Source organism: Onychomys torridus, chromosome 4 (genome assembly GCF_903995425.1).
Source record: "Onychomys torridus chromosome 4, mOncTor1.1, whole genome shotgun sequence".
Lineage (NCBI taxonomy): Eukaryota > Metazoa > Chordata > Mammalia > Rodentia > Cricetidae > Onychomys > Onychomys torridus.
Genome location: NC_050446.1, coordinates 8,708,335 through 8,732,041, shown reverse-complemented (window position 1 = coordinate 8,732,041; position 23,707 = coordinate 8,708,335). Strand labels below are relative to the sequence as shown.

The window sequence follows — 23,707 nt, the reverse complement described above, 5'->3', positions numbered from 1 at the left end:
TCTCTACAGCCCCATAAATAAATCTTTAAAAAGAGAGGGAGAGAGAAAGAGAGAGAGAGAGAGAAAAATAAATTTAAGTCAGACATGGTGGCACACGCCTTTAGTCCTGGCATTCGTGGGTTTGAGGCCAGTCCTGGTCTACATAGAAAGTTCTAGAGCAGCCAGGGCTAGGTAGTGAGACTGTCTCCAAACAAGCAAGCAAACCAGCCAAGAGGGATTGGAGAGATGCTCAGTGCTTGTCAGCACTTGTGTCTGCAGAGGACCCGGGTCAGTCCCAGCATCCACATGACAACTTAAAACCGTTAGTGCCAGGAAATCTGATGCCCTCTGCTGGCCTCCACAGGCACTAGGCATGCACATGGGTGCACATACATACATGTGGTCAAGGACTCACACACATAAAAATAAGTAAATCTTGGGGGGATGGAGAGATGGCTCTGAGGTTAGGAGCACTTGATGCTCTCCAGAGGATTCAGGTTCAATTCCCGGCACTCACATGATGGCTAACCACTATCTAACTCCAGTTCCAGGGGGAGTGGTGCCCTCTTCTGGCTCCTGTGGGTACTGCACTCATGTGGTATACGGTCATAACCTGCTGGCAAAACAGCCATACACATGAAAATAAGGTGTTGTTGTTGTTTGGTTTTTTTGTTTTGTTTTGTTTTGTTCGAGACAGGGTTTCTCTGTGTAGTTTTGGTGCCTGTCCTGGAACTCACTCTGTAGCCCAGGCTGGCCTCAAACTCAGAGAGATCGCCTGGCGCTGCCTCCCGAGTGCTGGGATGAAAGGCGTGCGCCACCACTGCCCGGCAAAAATAAGTTTAAAAAAAGACAGCTCAGTGAGAGCATCTGCTATCAGGCCTGACAACCGAGCTTAATCCCAGGGACACACCCCGTGGGGAAGAGAACTGGCTCCCACATGTGTCCTCTGAACACACACACTCACACACATACACACACACACACACACACACACACACACACACACACACACACCCCGTGGGGAAGAGAACTGGCTCCCACATGTGTCCTCTGAACACACACACTCAAAGGAAATCTTTAAACAACAAAGTATTTGTGCTAAGAATGAGCCCACCTTGTGGTAGCTGCACATGGATGTTGTCTGTTCTTCCCATGTGGACAAACAGGAAGTGCCAAGCGCTCTCAGCACTGGGCCCCTGCACCCTTGTTAGCCCAGGGACCTGACAGGTGAGGAAGGCAGGTCCTGGAGGAGGAGTAGTCTAGCTGGGATTCTGGCCCTGGGATGTGGAGGTGCGTGGGGTGAGCTGCCAGCTTGATCGGTCTCTTCAGGCAGGCGCTAGGTAGACCCACCCTGCACTCTGAGAGCCCACAGTCCAGGGGATGACAGGCAGAAGGATTAACACTGTGGATGTTGTAGGACCCAGGAAGTCAGGATGGCTTCCTGGAAGAAATGACTGCAGAGGCAATACCTATGTACCAGATTTGGGCCCATACTAAGGATTGCCAGGCTCCAGAGAAAGGCCAAAGGCCCTGTCCAGCCGTGCACCTCACCCTGGCTCTTTGCTCCCTCCTGCAGATCGAGGCACTCCCCCCGGAGCTCTTCCAGTGCCGGAAGCTGCGGGCCCTGCACCTGGGCAACAATGTACTGCAGTCACTGCCCTCGAGAGTGGGCGAGCTGACCAACCTGACGCAGATCGAGCTTCGGGGCAACCGGTTGGAATGCCTACCTGTGGAGCTGGGCGAGTGCCCGCTGCTCAAACGCAGTGGGCTAGTGGTGGAGGAGGACTTGTTCAGCACGCTGCCGCCCGAGGTGAAGGAACGGCTCTGGAGAGCTGACAAGGAGCAGGCCTGAGCATAGCCTGGAGGAGCAGCAAGGACCCTCAGCAGGCCCTCAGGCCAAGTGGGCAGTCCAGCTCTCCCGGGACTGCTGGACAGCCAGCCGGGTCCAGCCAGGCAGAGCCCAGGCCAGGCGTGAGCTGGGCCAGGGCAGAAGACAGGAATTGAGGGGCTGGCCCCTTCCTCCCTCTGGGACTCATACACCCAGGGCAGGCACTTGCTGGGGACCGGAAACTCTGAGACTAGTCTCAGAGTACAGTATTTGGACAATCAGGGTCTTTACCCTGGGGGCCATCTCTGCCTCGGGCTGAGCTGGCACCAGAGACCCAGGGACAGTAACTTAGAGCTGGGTATTTATTTTTCTCCACCTCCCATCTCCTCCCTTAAGATAACTTAGACATTCCCAAGACGGTGTGGCTCTGTGGGAAGTGTTTAAGCAACCTGGCAGTGTTGGCAGGCAGAGTCGGGTAAGATGAGCCAGTGCAGGATGGTCACCTTAGTGGCACTGGGCTAGGATCTGACGGCAGTGCTTGTGGGAGACCAGGCCTCCAGGTGAAGGGCCAGGCCTGCGGCTTGCCCCATCCTTTGTTTTGTTTCCTTCCTTCCTTCCTTCCTTCCTTCCTTCCTTCCTTCCTTCCTTCCTTTCTTTCTTTCTTAAGTCTGTTGGGTTTTTTTTAAGCTTTGAAAATGATGGTTTGGGTATTAAAAAAAGAAAGAAAGAAAAGAAAAAAAACAACACTAAAGGCCAGTGAGTTGAAGTCCAGGGTGGGTGGTATTTCCCCTTGAGCAAAGCAGCAAGACATGGAAGGAAACTTCCTGTCCCTGTGGTGTGGGGCAGGAGGTCTTCCCAGTCTGTCCTGACCTTGGTCCAAAGTGATGTTTGTTCTCTCTTCTCCTGGGGCAGGGCTTTTATTTTTGTTTGCTTTTAGGGTTTTTTTTTGGTGTCCTGTTATTTTTTTCTCCTCCATGGTTCTTGGCAGGCACCCTTTTCGCGGCTGTCAGCCAAAAGGAAAGCACTGGAGCTGCCAGGAAGGGAGGAGACTTGGGCTGGCTAATCCCCAGATGAACGGTGCTCCATCCCTGCCCCTGCCCCCCCCCCCCCCCCCGTGATGCCCCTCACGCACAGTGTTAAGGAGCCCGGGCAGCTGCTCCCCCAGACTCTGTCCCCACGTGTGTCATGGGTTTGCTCATGCCCCACTCACCTCGGCTGCTGCTTACACTGGCTCTGCCACCCTCTGGCCCCTTGTGACATTTAGAGGCAGGTTGGGCATGGAGAGGTCACCACTGTGAGGGCAGGTTCCCAGTTTTTGGTTCCAGGCCAGTTTCTCTACTGGGCACCTGGTTTGCACACAGTACAGTTAGCGCCTAGTGGCAGTGAGCCACTTTGCTTTAGATCAGTCACTAGGGTCCCCATGTTAGAAGGGGCCTCGCCTTAGATCAGTCACATGGACACTAAGGCACGTTTTAGCGTCTCTTGTCTTAACAATTATGTCTGTCCGTCCATTTGTGTTTTCTGCGTCGTGTCATTGGATGTAATCCTTGGAAATACTGCACACTAGCCTCTGTCAGCCATGAAGCAATCCGTTACACATGGGTCAAAAATCCAATAAATCTATAACACAGTTGCCTCTGGAGGTCTCCATGCCACAGAACGTGGGTTTGTCCCTTCACTTCTCTGAGAAGTTTTGGTCCTGGTTGACTAGTTTGTTGAAGGACCCTTTCTTGGGTCCTACAGTATCCCTGCTCACCTCTCTACCCTGTGAAACTTGGGGTACCTTTGAGGGCAATTGCTAGATGCTGCACCTGTATGCTTCAGGCATAGTTCCTGACCAGGGTCTTGTGGCCAGTGCATTTTCTGTTGTCCCAGGCACCTGTTTGGGCCCTCATGAGCTTTGATTGGTTGGGGCTAGGAGTCATCTGGAATGGGAGCCAGTTGGAGCCCAGTTGTCTTATGCATGAAGCTAAGCCCACCTCTCCCTCTGTGGCCTCCATATCCCCATCTGTGCTGTGGACATTTCTATCCTGCTTTCAGAAGATGCTTGGGGTTGCAACACCCAAGTCTCCATGGTTCTGCAAAGGTAAGGCCGGCAGTGACCAAGGGGAGGCCTCCCTGGTTTCCAGATCTGCCTTCAGAGCTCAGCTCAACTGAGACTCCAGTTCCCCTCATTTTTTTGTCATCTTTCTTTCTCCTTGGTTTCTTTTTCCCCCTCTCATTTGTAAAATAATGTCGAGGGCAAACTTGTTTAAAGGAGCCATGGTTGACAGGTCCACTTTGTGCTCTCCAAGGCTGTAGTTCCTAACAATGGTGTATGGACGGGCGGGGGGAGGACCTTTCTGGGAATGGAGCCCAGAGCCTTGAACATGCTGAGCAGGTGTTCTTTTCCTCCACTGAGCTGTACTCACTCCTGGGTGATCTATGGAGGAATGTTTCTTTAAGGTCACAGTTGCGGAGGTAAGAAGTCCAGTGAGGGGTACCTGCCACTTCCTAACATCACAGCAGTTGGAAGCTGCAGGGCTAGCCTGTTCCCAGGAGAGGCATTAACCCAAACACTTCCTCCTCTGCCCTCCCTCCCTGTGCTGGACCCAATGGTGCATCATAGTCACAGCTGTAATCTCAGATTGCCAGAGGACAAAGCCAGTGTGGGCTCTATAGTGTGGACCAGCCAGACCTATGGAACAAGCAGAGAGAGCCACTTGACTGGTTTATCAAAAACTCAAAATAAGTGGAATTAAGTTTCTAATAGATGGATTTGGGGTTACAAGTCAAGCCATAGTATGTGCCTGGTCAGCAGTCTCCCACTTCCTGTGGACCATGTGCCCATCATGAGGGCTTAACACCCAAGGCTTTGGGTGAGAAAGAGGCTGGAGTTTGGGCGGTTCAGGGATTGACTAGAGCCTGTCTCCCTCACTGCACAGGGACTGACCCCTCCTAACTGAGCCAGAACTTCCTCTCCCTCTGCCTTTGTGGGCTGCTAGAGGACAGTGGGCTCCACTCCCTAGAAGACCCTCTTTCATACCTTCATGTGGGGAACCTCCTGTTCTGTCCTGACTGCTGTGAGCCGGCTCCCATCCCCACCCCCTGCCCTACCCCTCCCTGTTTCTACCCTGGGGTAGGAGTGGGGATTGGGAGAGACTTTTTAGGCCTGGGCTCTGGAGAATTCAATCTGGAACTGGTTAGCATCCAAGTGAAAACGATGTGGAAACACAGCCCACCCTCCCCTCAAGGCCAGCAGAATGAATAGAATGGACCCCTCACCACCACCTAAAAACACAGCGGTGGCCTAAGCCCTACTTACAAAAGCAACTTGGGAAACTTGGAGATACTGAGAAATAGTTTTAAAAACAAAATACTTCCACCTGGTTTACTGCCTGGCCCCACTTGGTCAGCATTGGGAGGTACTTTCTAGGTGTACCCCAGGCCAGACTCCTTATCAGCAGTAACTGCTACCTGCTGTCCACTGGGCTCCTGTAATCACCAACTGCAGAATGTAAGGGCTGGACCCACCTCGTGCCTGGCTGAGCCCCTGCCCCCAGCCTCTGGTGAGGGCCCCAGGCCAACTGCTGACTCAGCAGTAGGGCCCTCTCTGCTCCGTGTTCCTGGAACTTGGTCCGGGTGTCTGGTTTTGCTCAGCTGTTGCATCAGAAAGGGCTACTTCTGCGTGCCCTGCCTTGTGACTCTCCCTGTTCTGTCTCCAGGGCCTTCCCCAGCCTGACTCAAGAGAATTTCCATTAGCCCCAGGGGCCAGTGGGCACAGCCCTCAACGGCTTTCTTGAGGCCTGGACAGCCTAGACAAAGCTGTAGCTCCCAGTGTTATGGCCCAGAAAACACTTGATGTGGAGCCAAAGCTCCTGACAGCTGAGCAGTATCCCCTCACTTACTGTTGAGACACTCTGTCCCTTGGCTGTTCAAAGCACCATTTCTGGGAAGGCCAGTGGACAGCTTTTCAGAGCCCAGTGTCCCCAGCAACTGCAGAGCCAGCAGGTGGTTCCAACTACCCTGCCTGCCCCTCTGAAGACACCAGTCATCTTAGGTCTGAGGCTGGAGAGCAGGAAGCATCTGTCACCCCTCATTCTGAGGCCCCAGTTCCCCTCATCCCCTCCCTCAGCACCGCTCCAGTCTTCCAGCATCTAGAGGGCTTCAAACCAAAGCACACAGTTATTTTATAGGACCTCTTGGGCCTTCACAATGCAAAGCCACTCAGTCCCACAGGCCCCGCCTCAGGGTAAGTTTAGATCATGTGACTGGGGACTTTCCAGCCTTTACCTTCCTCATGCTGGGAGTGACTTAAGTGTTCTGGTGGTCTTCTGCCTGCCCCACACTAAATAATAGTTCCTAGAACTTCCCAGGAGTGGATTCAAGACAGAAACCTGAGGGATCAGGGGAGCCTGGACTGTGAAGGGAAGTAGGGAAGGCTAGTCCTGGATTAACTGGAGGCGGTTGGGGCAGAGAACAGGCCCACTTCCGGGGTCAGAAAGGGGGGGGGGGGGAAGGGGAGGGACTGGGACCAGAGTGGAAGGCACAGACTGGACTGAATGTGTTTAGGAAGGTGGATCTGTGGGTTGGGCTATTATCTGAGTGGGTAAGGGTTAAGCTCTTCTCTCTCTCTCTCCGGAACTTTCTCCTCTCCAGCCTTGGCGTCAGCAACCTGAGCCGGCAGTGTCCTGCAGTTCCCCATGGCCTGCCTGAGTCCCTCACAACTCAAGAAGGTAGGGGCCTGTGGCGGGGAGAGTCAGATAAGGAGGTACAGGCCTCTAGTGACCCCTGGATTTAACCTACCCCTGACCGGAGAGAAGTTTCCCCCGGCATAAGTGTACATAGCCTGAGGTGGACAGATCACAGACCCCCCTCCACCCTCAGGTGGGGTATGGTGGGGATTGGGGATAGGAGGCAGAGGAGCCAGAATTCAGATTAGCCAATCCAGCCAGCCCCAGGGGCCTGTTGATGAAGGCAGAGAAACTAGACGGGACAGGTCAGTAGACGGTCAGTCCCATGATGAAAACCTACCATACAGGGTTAGGAGTTGGAGTATCCATCCAAGAATTCATCTGCCAAGACGGCTAATGTTTTAGATGTTTCAAAGTCCCTCCTGGAGCTATAGATGCTATAGATGTAGCATAGTAGTTGAGTGCTTGCTGGGGCCCTGATAGATTCCAACACACACACACACACACACACACACACACACACACACACACACACACACCCCTAGTCTCTCACGTCTGCCACTGTCGTTCCAGTTCTCAAACTTACTGTGGTTAAATACTCACTGGAAGTCAGTCCTTTTACTCACTGGAAGTCAGTCCTTTTTCCTGTCTCACAGTATATCCAGGACAGAGCCCCTTGTCAGTATCCAGCACCCCCTACCCCCCCAAACAAGGTTTCTCTGGTGTAGTCCTGGGTGTGCTGGAACTAGTGCCTGTAGCTCCCTAGTGCTGGGACTAAAGGCGTGTGCCACCCTACCCAGCTCATCTTTGCTTTCTGACCCCTAGTTTTGTCTTCTTTTTCAATGCGGGATGGAAGCCAGGGCCTTGTCTTTGCTAGGTAAGCAGTCTCTCTGAGTGGCATCCCAGCCCTGAAGATGCTCTTCCTCACCTTATCTCTCAGCCCCAAAATAAAAGCCTTGGGGCTACGTCAGGATAAGCCCTCTGTGTTCACCCCACGGGCTTCCCACTACACTCAGGAGGAAGCCCAGCTCCTCCTCGGACCCCGCCCTGCCCTTCCCTTCCTGCCTGCTCCTCCAGCCCTTGCTCACCCTGTGCCCCATTCCTTCCCAGTTTCTCATGTCCTTCCTACCAGTACCCCAGGCTCTGCGCCCCACTCTCTGTCTGCAGTGCTTCTTCGTATCTCTGCTTCCCAACTCTCTGCTTTCCCTTAGACGTTCTCAGAGCTGCTCTGTGGCCCTTCGCCTCGTTAGCTGCTCTGCCTTTCATTCTCAAAGCCCACCCTTCTCTCCCTATACCAACGTGGTGTGGGATGGTGTGTTTGCCTGAGGATTAGTGATGTGTGGGTCTCCATCACCGGGCTGTAAATTGTGTGGGGGCGGCTTGTTTGTTACCATGTGTCTGTCTCCTCAAACTGTCTCATACATACTCATGCTTAGTCAAGATAGCCAGACGTGGTGGTGCACATCTGTAATGCCAGCATTCAGGAGGAGGAGGCAGGAGGATCTTGAGTTTGAGGCCTCCCTGGGCTACACAGAGACCCTGTCTGTAGTGGTGTTTGCTCCACCCTTGACCTTGGGCTATAGGGCCCAGAAGGAGGCGTACCACTACATCTGTCTTAAAAAAACAAAAACAGGCTGGAGGGATGGCTCAGAGGTTAAGAGCACCGACTGCTCTTCCAGAGGTCCTGAGTTCAATTCCCAGCAACCACATGGTGGCCCACAACCATCTGTAATGAGATCTGACGCCCTCTTCTATGAACTTAATAAATAAATAAATATTAAAAAAAAACAAAACAAACAAAAACAAAAACGGGTGGGGCTAGGGAGGTGACTCAGTGGTTAAGAGCACTTGTTTGGGCTGGGGATTTAGCTCAGTGGTAGAGCAAGCACAAGGCCCTGGGTTCGATCCTCAGCTCAAAAAGAAAAAAAAAGAAAAGGAAAGAGCATGTGTGCAGTCTTGAGGACCACTGTTTGAATCTCAGCACCCACTGAAACTGGACATACCTGTAAGCCTACCTTCTGGGCGGAGACAGGACTACTAGGGCGTACAGGCTACCAGTGTAGTGAAGAAAACATAAGCCCAGGGTCAATGAGAGTGCCTGCCTCGGGAATAGAGAAAGAGGAGAACACCTAATGTCTTCTTCCGGTGTCCCTGCACACGCACAGTACACACACACACACACACACACACACACACACACACACACACATTCTATACTCACACTGACACATTTACACATAAATAAATAAGCAAAAAAGGACATATATATTTCCACATGTCCCAAACCCACTGGAAGCCAAGAGCAGAGACAGCCTCCTCTTCCCTTTTCTTTCTAAGATCCAAACAGCTGATACTGACTGTTTTTCACTGAGAGCCAGACACCCATGTCCAGGCTAGGGGTCAGAGCTCAGACATGATCGTCAGGAATGGCTGAGGGTGGTGGGAATCCTGCGGCTTGTCTCTGTGCAGTTTCAGGAGGATGGCTTTCTGCTGTTGGAAGGATTCTTGACAGCAGATGAGTGTGAGGCCATGCAACAGAGGATTGGGGAGATTGTGGCTGAGATGGATGTCCCTCTGCACTGCCGAACAGAGTTTTCCACCCAGGAAGATGAGCAGCTTCGAACTCAGGTAGGTACCTGGGTCGATGAAGATGGGCATCTGTTTTTGTTTGTTTGTTTGTTTTTAAGATTTAGTTATTTATTATGTATACAGCATGTATGTCTACAGGCCATACATGGCACCAGATCTCATTACAGATGGTTGTGAACCACCATGTGGTTGCTGGGAATTGAACTCAGGACCTCTGGAAGAACAGTCAGTGCTCTTCACCTCTGAGCCATCTCTCCAGCCCCACATCTGGTTTTTGATGGGAGCTCAGTACCCTCCTGAGGCAGGCAGCCTAGATGGGAGGGCACCAGGCGAAGGAGCTATGCTGTATCACTGGTCATTGTGAATTTATACGGTGGGCATTGTTCTCACTTGGCAGATGGGAAAAGCAGGGCTTTTCCTTGGGTAATAATGTGTTACTCCAGCTACAGTTTGTCACAGATAGAGCCAGGACTTGAATCCGGCTGTCTGATATCAAGAGGTGCTGGGCATTGACCTGCTGGGGTTTCACAAAGAACCTTCTGTGACCAAAGTGAGCCCTGAGATTCTGACGGGCCACTCTGGGGTGAGTCATCCCCCAGGCAGACTAGGAAGGCCAGTTGCCTCCTCAGACTGAACACAGTGACTGCCGGAAAGGTGGTTCTTCCAGCCAGTTCCTTTAACCCTTCCTAGTCTGGATTTCTGAGTGATCCAGGTAACAGGGCTCACTCATACTGATACCAGTGAGCTTCTGCCATCTGGTGGGCATAAACATTACAGCAGCCAGAAGCTGCCTTCCCTAGGAGGGAAGTGTGAAGTCTTCAGAAAACACATTACAAACTTAAGTTGTTGTTGTTCCACAAATGGAGGGACACACAATCTCCAGAGTGAGGGCCTGAATCTTGTCCCCTCTGCCACTGTCTTCCAACAGTCAGTAGATAGCAGATAGGAAGGATGAAAGAAAGGGTGGATGGGGCTGGAGAGAGGGCTGGTGGTCCAGAGCACTGGCTGCTCCTGCAGAGGACTTGGCTTCCATTTCAGCTCCCACTGGACAGCTAACACCTGTCTGTACCTCCAGTTCTAGGGGACCTGACCCCCTCTGCAGACATACACGTGGGCAAAACACCAATGTACATACAATAAAAAATATTTTAAAATCTTAGGAAAAATTTTAAAAATGTTAGGGGAGAGAGAGAGAGAGGGAGTGTGTGTGTGTGTGTGTGTGTGTGTGTGTGTGTGTGTGTGTGTGTGTGTGTGTGTTGGGCAGTGGTGGCACATGACTTTAGTTCCAGCACTCAGGAAGCAGAGACAGGCAGATCTCCCTGATTTCAAGGCCAGCTGGTCTACAAAGTGAGCTCCAGGACAGTCAGGGTTCCACAGAGAAACCCTGTCTCAAAAAACAACAAAATAAAACAACAAGAAAGGAAGAAAAAGAAAGGGTACTGTGGTCTCGAGATACTTTTTTACTTCATGTGTGTGGGTTTTGCTTGCATGCATGGTTGTGCACCATGTGTGCAGTGTGGGAGGAGTCTCGAAGAGGGTGTCAGTTAGAAGAGACTAGAATCACAGAATGTTATGAGCCATCATGTGGGTGCTGGGAATTGACCCAGGGTCCAGGGAAGAGCAGCAGGTGCTCTTCACCATGAATCCATTTCTCTACTCCCAAAAAGCTACACAGTTTGAGCAAAGCTGTGCATTTTAACTTTGCTCTTTTCCCTGGTGACACAGTTGCAGTGCTGGGTGGAGGCAGGGGAATGGCACCTCCCTTAGGAGGAGAAACAAAGAAGTATACCAAGGGGGCGTGTTGCCAGCATTTTTCAGATGGAATGTTTGTTTTGTTGTTGTTGGGTTTTGTTTGTTTGTTTGGGTTTGGTTAGTTGGTTGTTTTCTTTTCTTTCTTCTTTTTTTTTTTTTTTTTTTTTTTTTCGAGGCAGGGTTTCTCTGTGTAGCTCTGGCTGTCCTGGAACTCACACTGTAGACCAGGCTGGCCTCGAACTCACAGAGATCTGCCTGCCTCTGCCTCCTGAGTGCTGGGATTAAAGGCATGCGCCACCACCACTGCCCAGCTGACCATAGCAACTCTTATAAAGAAAACATTTAATTGAGAGTATTCACTTACTCTTCAGATGTTCAGTCCATCATGGTGGGGAGCATGGCAGCATGCTGGCAGGCAAGGAGCTGGAGAAATAGCTGAGTATCCTACATTTTGCAGGCAACAGGAGGTCAACTGATTCACTGGATGGTATCCTGAGTATATAAAACCTCAAAGCCTGCCCCTACAGTGACACACTTCCTCCTGAAGGTGTGGCCCAGATTAAAAGGTGTGCCCTCCAGGGAACTGGAGAGATGACTCAGGTTAAGAGCACTGGCTGTTCTTCCAGAAGTTCCTGAGTTCAATTCCCAGCAACCACCTGGTAGCTCACAACCATCTGTAATGAGATCTGGTGCTCTCTTCTGGTGTGCATACATACAGGCAGGCAGAACACTGTATGCATAAAAATAAATAAAATAAATCTTTTTAAAAGATAAGTTAGCCCTCCCTCCAGCATTAAGGTCTGGATTAAAGGTGTGTGTCATCCAGCCTCCTCCAATAAGACCACACTTTCTCTAACAAGGCCACACTTCCTAATGGCACAGAGTGCCCTTGCATCAAAGCCTCATCCCAGTGACCTACTTCCTCCAACAAGGCCCAAACTCCTTAGAGCCCACTCAGCCATGAGCTCATCAGTGGACTAATACAGTAGCCAAGTTAGTACCCTTCCTATCCAGTGATGCCACAGCTAGGGACCAAGACTCCAACACATAAGCCCATGTTGCAGGACCATTTTGTTATATACACTGTAAGAACTGATGCTGAGTGGTGGTGGCACACGTCTTTAATCCCAGCAGATGCAGGCAGATCTGTGAGTTTGAGGCCAGCCTGGCCTACAGAGTGAGTTCCAGGACAGCTAGGACTGCTACACAGAAAAACCCTACTTATGTTATGCCCAGATCGCAGGGACCCCCAAAAGACCACCACGGAGACCGAATCCTGCATGTAAAAGCAAAGAGCCTTTATTTTCAAGCTCCGGGGCTGTCTGTCCTATAAGAGCAAAGAGCCCTGAGTCCAAGCAGGGTAGGGTTTTTATCATAGCAGAGGTTGGGGTGAGGGGATTTCCAGGGTTTAGGATCCTGATTGGCTGACAAAGCTCCATGGTGAATTAAGGAGCATTTATAATAAGAGATGTACAGGAAATCTCAATTTGTAGCTTCAGGCACCTGGAGTTTTAATCCATTGTCTATACCTCAATGGTCATTTTCTTTTTTTTTTTTTTTTTGATTTGAGGATCCAACCCAGGGCCTTGCGCTTGCTAGGAGAGCACTCTACCACTGACCACTGAGCTAAATCCCCAACCCCCAATGGTCATGTTTGAGGAGCCCCTGGAGGGGGCATCTGTAGCCCCGTGGGGGGTGGGTAGCTCCTGAATCCACACCTGTCTTTGTGATGGCCAGCTCTGGCCCCAGCCATTCTCTAGGCCCTCTTATGTCCCCCTCCACAGGGCAACACAGACTACTTCTTGAGCAGCGGTGACAAGGTTCGATTCTTCTTTGAGAAAGGCGTTTTTGACAAGAAAGGTTTGGAATGGGGCTCTGGAGACATGAGGGTGCATGGGGCTGGATGAGGGGAGCTACTTCCTGGGGCTGGGAGGAAGCTGAGACCAGCTACCTGAGGGAGCTGGACTCCAGGTCTTCTGCCTTTGTCTGTCTTTTGTACCACAGGAAATTTCTTGGTCCCTCCAGAGAAATCTATCAACAAAATCGGCCACGGTGAGCAGGAAACTGGGAGTCCAGAAAAGGAATTAGGGCATCTGAGACCTAAAGTGTTTGAGACAAGATCAAACCCCACCATAAGATGGTAGTTGACCCCAGGGCAGGGGTGGCACATACCTTTGATCCCAGAACTCGGGAGGGAGGCAGAGACAGGCAGATCTCTGTGAGTTCGAGGCCAGCCTGGTCTACAGAGTGAGTTCCTGGACAGCCAGGGCTACACAGAGAAACCTTGTCTGGACCCCACTTGACACCAGAAGATGGTAGCTGGCTGTACAGCACTCTCCTCAGCCTGAACCCTCTGCACCCTTTGATGTTGACCTCTTGGTACTTCTACCCCAGCACCGGGAAAGGGCTCCACTTGTGGGGCCCCCAAGATGGGCAGTGCAGTCTCTTCCACTCTCTACCGCCTGGGCTGGGGATGATCCCTGGGGATGGGGTTCTAGCTCCAGCGGCTTCCTGGAGTTTCCTTAAGGGAAACCTGATCTGACATCCCAGTCCTTATTCTAAGACCTCCAAATCAAATGTGCAAACTCTTACCTTTTTTTCAGGATGACACATAACAACTTGTTTTTAGATTTTGTTTTGTTTTGTTTTTTGAGACAGGGTTTCTCTGTGTAGCTTTGGAGCCTGTCCTGGATCTCACTCTGTAGACCCAGGCTGGCCTCGAACTCACAGAGATCTGCCTACCTCTGCCTCCCGGGTGCTGGGATTAAAGGCGTGCTCCACCAATGCCTGGCATTTTTAGACTTTTTAATTAAACATTTACTTATTTTTATTCTCACTCTTTTATTCTCTCTCTCTCTCTCTCTCTCTCTCTGTGTGTGTGTGTGTGTGTGTGTGTGTGAGAGAGAGAGAGAGAGAGAGAGAGAGTATAACAGCAGGAGTACACGTGGAGGCTGTGTGGAGGTCTGAGGACAGCCTGTAGGAGTCATTTCTCTCCTTCTACTATGAACTTGGGCTGTCAGACTCAGTAGTAGGTGCATTTACCCATGAGCCATCTCACCAGCCTGCTTTTCTGATTTGTTTTGTTCGTCTGTCCTTCCATCCTCTCTCCCTCCCTCCTGCCTTCTTCTTTTTTTTTTTGGACAAGGTTTCATTGTATAGCCAGGCTGGCCTGGAACTCACAAACATTACAGGGGATTACAGGCACACACCATAATACCTTGTTTGCCATTACCATTTCAAAGCATATAACTCAGTGTCATTAAGTATGTTCAGCCCTTTCTTGTAATAACAATTGCAGATGCTTATAAACAGTGATTTTCTCAGGCTACGATATAGGCTGCTGTTGGGCTCAATGAACCCTACAGCATCGCTGGGGGACACAGCTGGTCTTCTCACTCCCATTTTATAGAGGAGATTGAGGCTTATAGGAGAGGCTTGTCATCTGAGCTCACACAGAGCAAGTGGCATTACTGAGATTGCTACCAAGAGACAGGCCTCTGTGAGTCCTTTTCACTTGTAATGAGGTTTCCAGGTGGTCAGAAAGTCATGACTTAGGTCACAGGCAGACTGGGGGTATAGCTCAGTTGGTGCTTGCCTAGTACACATGAAGCCCAGGGTTTGATCCCTAGCACTGTATAAACCAGGCGTGGTGGCCTGTGCCTTTGATGGCAGCACACTCAGGCGGAGGCAGGAGGATGGGAAGGTCATCCTTAGGTACATAGTAAGTCCAGGCCATCCTGGGACTGGATGTTACTAAAGCAAAATAAAACATAAGGCCCTGGGCTGAGTAGGGTCAGGTGTCTGTAGCCCTTTACTTAGTTATAAACAAGCATAATGTTTAAAACAAGCCTGCATGTGGTGTCCAGGGTGTGGGAGGGTTACCCGGGGTTCCAGGCTAGCCCATGAAGGCTAGCCCATGAACCCTGTCTTCTGACCCATAGCTTTGCATGCTCATGACCCTGTCTTCAGGAGCGTGACACATTCTCCCAAGATGCAGGTGCGTGGGGGCTGAAGGTGAGGGTGGGAGAGTGTGAAGGACAGATACGTGTGTGTGTGTGTGTGTGTGTGTGTGTGTGTGTGTGTGTGTGTGTATGAGCAGGCGGGCAGTGTGCATGTGAGTATGAGCAGGCGGGCAGTATGCATGTGTGTATGAGCAGGCGGGCAGTGTGTATGGATGTGTGAGCAGGCAGGAAGTGTATATATGCATGTATGAGCAGGCCAGCAGTGTGTATGCATGTGTGAGCATGCCGGCAGTGTATATGTATGAACAGAATGGCAGTGTGGCTTTCATCTTCCAGGCTTTGGTCAGAAGTTTGGGCCTCCAGCTGCCAGTGGTGGTGCAGAGCATGTATATCTTTAAGGTGAGCTCTGCAGCCTCCCCACACCTCAGTTTACCCTCTGTAAGATGACAGACTGTTCATACACAGCATCATCTTACACTAGGCCAGGAATGGCTGGAACTGTGGTTAGGTTGCTAGGAGGGTGTGTGGAGCCAGCCTCTGGCTAAGGTACTTGGCAGCACATAGATGCTCAGTTAAAACCTGTTAGGAGGAGAGACGCGTTCTTTGTTCTATTGAATACTCTGCTCTCAGCTCTCATGGGCCAGCTCAGTGCTACCTTCTCTAAGAAGCTGTCTAAATCCCCTGGGAAAAGAGTCGCCCTTCCCCCCACTACACACACACACACACACACACACACACACACACACACACACACACACACAAGGGTTCAGCCTCAGGCCTGTGGAAGCCTGTTCTAGCCATCCCATCACTAGTTCTGTTTTGTGATCTTGTAGGGTGGGTGCAAGCTGCCTCAGTGTGGACCTCAAAGTCCTATTGGGTGGGGTGGCTTCTCTTTGCATACAGCAGGTGTTCAGTAGACGGGAGCTAATGCGGGGTTGCAGGACCCACAGGACTCAGGCCAAACCCCTCTCTGCTCTCCTCCGTCCTCACCAGCTCCTTGTCTTCTTTTGCAGCAACCTCACTTTGGCGGCGAAGGTGAGTAGAGACTGAGCTGCTGTGGGACGGCAGTGGCCATTGGGTGTGTGAAGAAAGGAAAGTGTTTTCTGCAGTGTCTGGAATGGGCAAGAGTAGGCTGCAGAGGGATCCCTAGAGCCCTTGTAGAGGGGTCCCTATAGTCCTTGGTGCCAGTGGTCCCAACAGCAAACTTAGCTGGTTGAGACCAGAACCCCTCGGTCCTTTTTCCTGAGACTTTTTTTTTTTTTTTTTTCTTTTTTTTTTTTTTGCCAAAGACTAGCTTTGGCAGGGATTCAGGTCCCAGAGAAGAGACATGGAGTAGACGGCAGGAGAGAAGGAGACAGACATGATCTGAGGGTGAATTGGGATGGCCGCCAGCAGCGTTTATTGAAAAGGAATACACCTTTTATACTCTCGAGTTGCACATAGGATTGAATGGAAGAAAGGGGACATGTGAACTGTGTTGTGGCTTGAGATGGGGAGACGTTGAGGAATCTGGCATTGACCTTGACAGTGGCATCCTAAGTTCATACTGGAAGGGCCACAAGTTCCTCTGGCCAGGAGACTGACTGCCTCAGCAAGCAGGAACTTTCCCCTTTCCTCGAGCCCCAGAGGGAGTGGAGGCCCTTATGCAGATGCCTGACCTTGGCAAAGGACTTCGGGGAGCAGACGCTACACTTAAGAGTGATTTTCACTCCTTAAGGGAGAAGCACTGAGCTGTCCCCTAACTGTGCCCCTTCGTGTCTTAGTCTTCTCTATGGGCCTGTTCCCCTTATACACTCCCAAAGGGAAGGTTCTGATGGCTTCCTCTTTTCCCATTAACCCTTACCATTCTCTCTACACTTGTCTTTAATGGCCTCAGGCTCTGGCTCTGGATTGAAGGCATTTCCTCCTTGGGATCAAGTGTGTCTAGAAAACCTATAACTTTCCCCGATCTTGGTGTAATTAGGAGGGCACAATGGGATCCCTGGTTCCAAGGTGGCAGGGATTTTTTCCCCCAAAGAATTATGTTATGTAAAGAGGCTGCTATTTTATACATTTTCATCCTTTACTAAAGCTTTCACAAAATTTCCCAAAGGGAAAGCCATGAATAGAATCATTAAAAATGAAAGTTAAAAGGTGCTGGAGAAGTGTGGTCTGTAATGTCAAAATGCTAGAAATTTATCAAGCAGCTGTGGTCACCACACAGTCTACCCCACGTTTTTTTAAATTTTTGTTTGAAAAAGGGTCTCGCTTTATAGCTCTTGCTGTCCTGGAACTCACTCTGTAGACTCACAGAGATCCACCTGCACCTGCCTCTCCAGTGCTGGGAGTAAAGGCGTACACCACTATGCCTGGATTAAGAAGTTAGATTTTCTTTCTTATTGATTTTTGTGTGCTTGTCTGTGTGAGGGTGTCCTTACTGGAGTTTCAGACAGTTGTGAGCTGCCATGTGGGTGCTGGAATTGAACCTGGATCCTCTGGAAGAACTGAGCAATCTCTCTAGCCCCCTCCCTGAGATCTGAAGTAAGTCAACATGAGCCTACAAGGCTGAATTTCTTTAAAAGAGAGTTACTTATGTTGGGCACTGGTGGTATATGTCTTTAACCCCAGCACTCGGGAGGCAGAAGCAGGCGGATCTCTGAGGTCACTCGAGGTCAGCCTGGTCTACAGAGTGAGTTACAGGACAGCTACGGCTACACAGAGAAACACTGCCTTGAAAAAAAAAAGGGTTCCTTTTTAAAAAATTTATACCTATGGGAGTTTTGTCTGTGAACCACATGTGTACAGTGCCTGTGAAGGCCAGAATAGGTATTGCATCCTCTGAAATTGGAGTCACAAAGCTCTCTCTCTAGCTCACAAATCTGTATTTTTATTTATTTATTTTTATTTCATGTGTACTCACTTGTGTTCTGCCTGCATGTATGTCTGTGTGAAGGTGTCAGATCCCCTGAAACTGAAGTTACAGACAGTTGTGAACTGCCATGTGGGTGCTGGGAATTGAACCGGGGACCTCTGGAAGAGCAGCGAGTGCTCTTAACCTCTGTGCCATCTCTCCAGCCTACAAATGTGTATTTTTGATAACCCTGCTCCCCTGACTTGTTCAGTCTGGGGACTCCATGGTGGGTGGGTGGCCTTCTGTTCACCTCGGCTACCAAGGAAGACTGCCCCATTTCCATGCAGCTCTTTCCTTCTTCCATGAGCCCATCTGACTCCTTGTGAGCAGCCTCCTCCTCCCACATCGCTCCTCCCATCTTCCTGTACCTGCTCTGCCCAAGGTCAGCACATCCAGCTACCTTGGCCATTTTCCCCCCCTCAAAGACTCTGAAGCCCCCCTGACTGGACATACTCCTGGACAACATGGGGGATTTCAAAGCCCCTCTCAAAGTTGGGTGCTTAGAGTGCAGTTACCTAGAAACAATGAAGGTGAGATTGGCAACCCCCCATGACTTGTTACTATATACTAAGCTCCTCTGTCCAGTGGCATCTCCATCAACACAGGGAGGCTTTAAAAAGTGGGTGCAAATGAGCTGGGGTTGTGTCTTCTGACTAGTAACACAGGAAACTAGTGCTGAGACACAATCCTGGAGTTGCAGCTACTCGGGAGAACTGAGTTGTTAGCCTCAGCAACTTCCTGAGACCTTATCTCCAAACCAAAGTGGAAAGAGGGCTGGGGTGATAGGTCAGTGGGAGAACACTTGCCTACTATGCAAATATGGGTGCTATCTGGGTCTGGTGGCACAAGCCTGTAGTCCCCATACTCTGGAGACAGGAGGATTATGAGTTCCAGGCTCGACAGCTGGGTCCTATCACAAAACACAACAAAGAAATGCAGTGGCTTGTTCATTCAGTTAATGTGCTTTGCTCACATTTCTAGCTTATGCTACTGGAGGCCATTTGGTAGTTCAAATCTGCTTGCCTCTGGTTAAAATCATGGCTTCAGTGATGTGGCTGGGATTAAACAATCGGTACTTTCTAGCATTACAAGGTTGGGCCTTGTACTAAGCAATTTTTAAAAAGGTTTATATATTTTCTATATATGAGTGCTCTGTCTGCATGTAGTCTGCATACCCGAAGGGGGTATTGGATCCCATTTTATGGTTGTGAGCTACTATGTAAGTGCTGAGAATTGAACTCAGCATCTCTGGAAGAACGGCCAGTGCTTTTAACCTCTGAGCCGTCTCTCCAGCCGTCTCTCCTGTACTAGGCAATTTTAATAAGTCGTTTTACAGACACCTCTAGCAGGCCTTTGAGGTGGTTGTAGTTGGAACCTCTCTAGAGATGGAAACTTTCGGGGATGCAATCTCTGCCCAGAGCTTGTAGGTTAGGCGGTGGCGAGCCTCTTCACTGGTGACAGGTTGGCTCTGGGAAGATTATGGAATGAGAACTTGGCCAGGTGAGGTGAGGCCTGGCCAAGGGCTTTGTACCTCACCCCCAGATGGTCTATTACAGTCTCCCCTCACCAAGATGCTACCTTTCTGTACACGGAGCCCTTGGGCCGCGTGCTGGGCGTGTGGATTGCGATTGAAGATGCCTTGCTGGAGAACGGCTGCCTCTGGTTCATCCCTGGCTCCCATACCAGTGAGGATCCTATCTATCCCTGCCCAGGATACCCCTCTGGAGAGGGACATGGGAAAGGAGATGCTAACGGCTCCATGTTGGCCCACAGGTGGAGTGTCAAGAAGAATGATCAGAGCCTCTGAGGGCTCTGGGCCTGCCACTAGATTCCTTGGGTCAGAGCCAGCCTGGGATAACAAGCTCTTTGTGCCTCTGCCAGTGCAGAGAGGTACGTGGGGTGCAGAGCACAGAGAGGCAGGTGGTCATGCCTAGAGGTCTGTGTTTGCCCCACGCCTGGCATCCAAAAGGCTCCGTGGTGCCTGCCACCTGAGGGCCATGGAATTGCAGAATGGCAGGTGGGGTGCTGGTCCTGGGCTTGGATGTGAGCAAGCAGTTTGCTTCCATCAGGTTAGGAGGTCAGGCTACAACCCCGCTTAGGGGATATTTCTTGGAGTAGATGGTTGAATCTCAGCCTCCATTTTCCCAAGTGAATGCAGGATGTTTACAGGGAGTCTGTGAGGTGCACAAGTTTTCAGTGGATGTCGGCAGGAGCTCCCTGCTTTTCCTTATGGAAAGAGAATACTGGGTTCCAAGTCAGTGTCACCAGGTCCCAGATGACTGATTCCCCGGCCCAGGGAAGGGGAACCATTATAATAATAATATTATTTGTTTTTTCGAGACAGGGTTTCTCTGTGTAGCCCTGGCCGTCCTGAAACTTGCTTTGTAGATCAGGCTGGCCTCAAACTCACTAGATCCACCTGCCTCTGCCTCCCAAATACTGGGATTAAAGGTGTGTATCACCATGCCTGATCTGGGGAGGCCCTTCTTAAGGCTTCCTGAGGCAGGTCAAAGTTGAGATTTGATCCCAGGCAAACCTCTGTCTAACTGTGTCCTCATCCTGGAGCAGATGTGAGAGCCTGAGCTTCTAAAGATAGGAACAGGGAGGGTGGGGGACACTCCACCCTTTGACGGAGGAGGGCCATGTTCTCCCACTGCCTCGGGAAGAGGAAGGCTGTGCTGCGGGGCTGGTGGTGACTTGCTGGTGACTGGGTGGTATCCCCCAAGGGGGTCTGGTCCTGATCCATGGAGAAGTGGTGCATAAGAGTGAACAGAATCTCTCCGACCGCTCGCGCCAGGCCTATACTTTCCACCTCATGGAGGCCGCTGCCAGCACTGTGTGGAGCCCAGAGAATTGGTAGGTAGCAGGGTTGGTGCGTGCCTCAGAGAACCTCCTGAGAAGACCCTCCACACTAGACACAGTGATCCCTTAAGGCTACCTCTTGCTCTCTGCAGGCTCCAGCCCACAACTGAGCTGCCCTTTCCACTACTCTACATTTAAAGGCCCTGGCAGGACTGGGCTGGTCCCCACAGAGAGAAGCTGTCAGCACCAGGGCCTCTGGCTGCAACCCAAGGGCACATCTTCCTGTTTGGCTTTCTGATGGTGTCTGTGAACCTTGGTCCAGCAGACAGGGAGCCAAGAAGCAGAGGTGACAGGGCAGCAGCCCAGGCTGGGTAAAGGGCTTCCTCCAAAATGTTGTCTCACTGCCACCTTTCTGTCCTAAAGCAGCCTGAGTTGCCTCTCAGTAGTGAAATGATTCTGATTTTCAGTTTTCTCTTGAATGGAAATTACTGTGTAAAGCACAGAATAAAAATGACTTGAAATATTTTTTATGTGTATGGGTGTTTTGTGTATATGTATGTCTGTACACCACTTGAATGCAGTGCCTGTGAAGGCCAGAGGTGTTGGACCCCCTAGAACTGGAGATGCAGATGGTTGTGTGATGTCATGTGTCTGCTGGGAATTGAACCCCTATCTGCAAGAGCAGCCAATGTTCTTAGCTGCTGAGCCATCTCTCCAGTCCCCACAAAATGACTTTTGAACACAGCTTCTCCATCCATTCTTTCACTAGCAGCCCTGCAGAAAGCCATCAAGGGCACCTACCCTGCCTGGTGTGGTTACACGTAATAATACTGAGCAATATTTAGTGGGCATTCACTGTGAACAGACTTTATCTCAAGTCCTTACAAGGAGGCAGGGGAGGGGGTGTGTGGGGGGGATAGGTTTCTTATCTGTGTTTATGGACCCAGGACTTGACCAGGAAAGGGCAAGTGACCTGCCCAAGTTTCACAAATGCTTAGCTATCCTGTTCCCTCCAGGCCTGAGTGTCTAACCTCCAACCCTTTTGTCTTCTGCTGGAAAGTAGAGAGACTCCTGGGGCTAGGAATCCAGTCTCAGATCTTGATAGCCCTGTGTCTGAGGCCAGTTTGCTCTAGGGTCCCAGGCCAGGTACTTCTTCTCTCAGGGCCTTTTCTTCTCTTTTCTTTTCTGAGACAGGGTTTCTCTGTGTAGCTTTGTGCCTTTCCTGGAACTCGATTTGGAGACCAGGCTGGCCTCGAACTCACAGAGATCCGCCTGGCTCTGCCTCCTGAGTGCTGGGGCTAAAGGCGTGCGCCACCACTGCCCGGCTCTCAGGGCCTTTTCATTCATGTGTAACAAAGGTCAATGAGGGCCTGCCAGGGCCACTCCTGTGGGTATGCTCAGCAGCACCTTCTACAACTACTAGATCCCAATCCTGCTTAGCTGGAGACTGGCCAGATACTGCAAACAGAGAGGAGTTAGTTGTTGCAACCACAGATTTTTTTTTCCTTTTTTTTGGAGCTGAGGATCGAGCCCAGGGCCTTGCACTTGCTAGGCAAGCGCTCTACCACTGAGATAAATCCCCAACTCTTTTTTTCCTTTTTTAAAAGCAAACAACTTCCTTTTGATCTCAGCTATAGGATATTTGCACAAGGCCCTGGGCTCTGTCTCGTGTCACCCACACATTTTTTGTTGTTGTTTTTGCTTTTGTTTTTTGTTTTTGTTTGAGACAGGGTTTCTCTGTAGCTTTGGAGGCTGTCCTGGAACTCGCTTTGTAGACCAGGCTGGCCTCGAACTCACAGAGATCCACCTGCCTCTGCCTCCCGAGTGCTGGGATTACAGGCTTGTGCCACCACCTCCCGGCTTTGTTTTGTTTTGCTGAGATGGTTTCTTTGTGTGCCCTTGGTTGTCCTGGATCTCACCAGGCTAGCCTCAAATTCACAGAGCTCCGCCTGCCTCTGCCTCCTGAGTTCTGAGATTAAAGGTGTGCACCACCACTACCCGGCTTAAAGATTAACGTATTTTTTATGTGTATAAGTGTTTTGCCTGCATGTGGCCTGTGCATCTCATGTGTGCCAAGCTGGTGCCCTCTCTCCAACATTGGACCACCTCCTTTGACACAGAGAGAGGAGAGAATGAAGAAGGAGGTAGTTACTTCCCATCGTCCCTGGAGGAACAGCTCAGTGCTCTGAGGGAAAGGGCTTGACAGTGACTGCCAGGAAGAGACTTCAGCTCTCTAGAGCTCCAGTTGCAGCTTCTGGCCTTGGGAATGCTCTGTTATCCTCTTGCTGATGGCAACTGTTCATTTGTTTAGGCAATAGATACCAAGTTCTTGCCACAGGATCAGGCTCTGTGCAAACCCTGGGAAACATGGAGACTCAGGCACGGAACTAGACAGCCTGTGCCCACACCTGCAGTGAACTATTATGAATTCTCCAGGAACTTGCCAGCCTCTGTGGATCTGGACTCTGCACCAGAAGAGATGAAATACAGGTTCTTCCTAGTCCAAGTAGGAGACACTGCATGCATTCAGCTCTTTGCCTCTTGGGTTTTCCTGAATGAAGCCAGGAGATGAAAGGTCACTCCTGCTTCCTCCAATTTCCCTGGCTTTTTTTCCTAAGACAAGTTTACTCTTGGGTAATAGTGACAATTTCCTGTACTGATTTCTGGTCATAGGTGGATCACAGGCTGAACACTTAAAAGAAAATTATTAGTAGTGTATGTGTATGTGACATCTGTGGAGGCATGCATGAGCTAGCACACACATGTGGAGGTCAGAGGACAATTCTGGGAAGTCATTTCTCCCCTTCCACCTTTATGTGGGTTCTAGGGACTGCTCTCAGGTCCTCAGCCTTATGTGGCAAGTACTTTTACCCACTGAGCCATCTCTCTGGCCCCCAGGCCAGATACTGTGGATACCTCACACCTGCTCTCAATAGAGCCTTCTAGTGTCCAGTGAGGGTCGGGCTGTCATTATTCTCATCTTACAGATAGAAGAATTGAGGCTTAGACTCACTTAAGGCCATACAGTTAACCTGTATGGCTAAGGATTTTGATCAGATTTATTTGACACCAGACACCTAAGCATTAGGCTTTCTGTTCTGCTGCCCCCAAGGTCCATTCCAACTATGCCCTACCCAGACTACAAGATGGGGGGCTCTGCAGCATATTCAACTTCCCTGAATTGGTGTCTGCCCTTAATTATTTTTGTTTTCTAATTATCAGCAAAAATAAA

General features: G+C 50.5%; 2 protein-coding genes across 5 annotated transcripts in view; both read left to right on the top strand.

Annotated features, from left to right (window-relative positions):
• Lrrc8a (leucine rich repeat containing 8 VRAC subunit A) overlaps positions 1–2,448 on the top strand; it is a 28,391-nt gene extending 25,943 nt beyond the window's left edge. For all 3 annotated transcript variants that reach the window (XM_036184991.1, XM_036184989.1, XM_036184990.1), the window contains exon 4: positions 1,556–2,448. In XM_036184991.1, the coding sequence (XP_036040884.1) occupies positions 1,556–1,831 (276 nt within the window). In that variant the 3' untranslated portion in view covers positions 1,832–2,448. The remainder of the gene's footprint in view (positions 1–1,555) is intronic.
• Positions 2,443–20,999, top strand: Phyhd1 (phytanoyl-CoA dioxygenase domain containing 1). Of its 2 annotated transcripts, none has more exons than XM_036185000.1 (12): positions 2,443–3,893; positions 6,446–6,522; positions 8,950–9,108; positions 12,606–12,681; positions 12,826–12,873; positions 14,763–14,818; positions 15,120–15,182; positions 15,797–15,818; positions 19,230–19,358; positions 19,447–19,563; positions 20,400–20,529; positions 20,628–20,999. In XM_036185000.1, exons 2-12 carry the CDS (start codon positions 6,490–6,492, stop codon positions 20,671–20,673), a joined length of 879 nt encoding a protein of 292 aa, XP_036040893.1. In that variant the 5' UTR covers positions 2,443–3,893; positions 6,446–6,489; the 3' UTR covers positions 20,674–20,999. The 2 variants fall into 2 exon arrangements, with proteins under 2 accessions (XP_036040893.1, XP_036040892.1); XM_036184999.1 differs by lacking the exon at positions 2,443–3,893 and adding an exon at positions 4,102–6,038.
• The last annotated feature ends 2,708 nt before the right edge of the window (positions 21,000–23,707 follow it).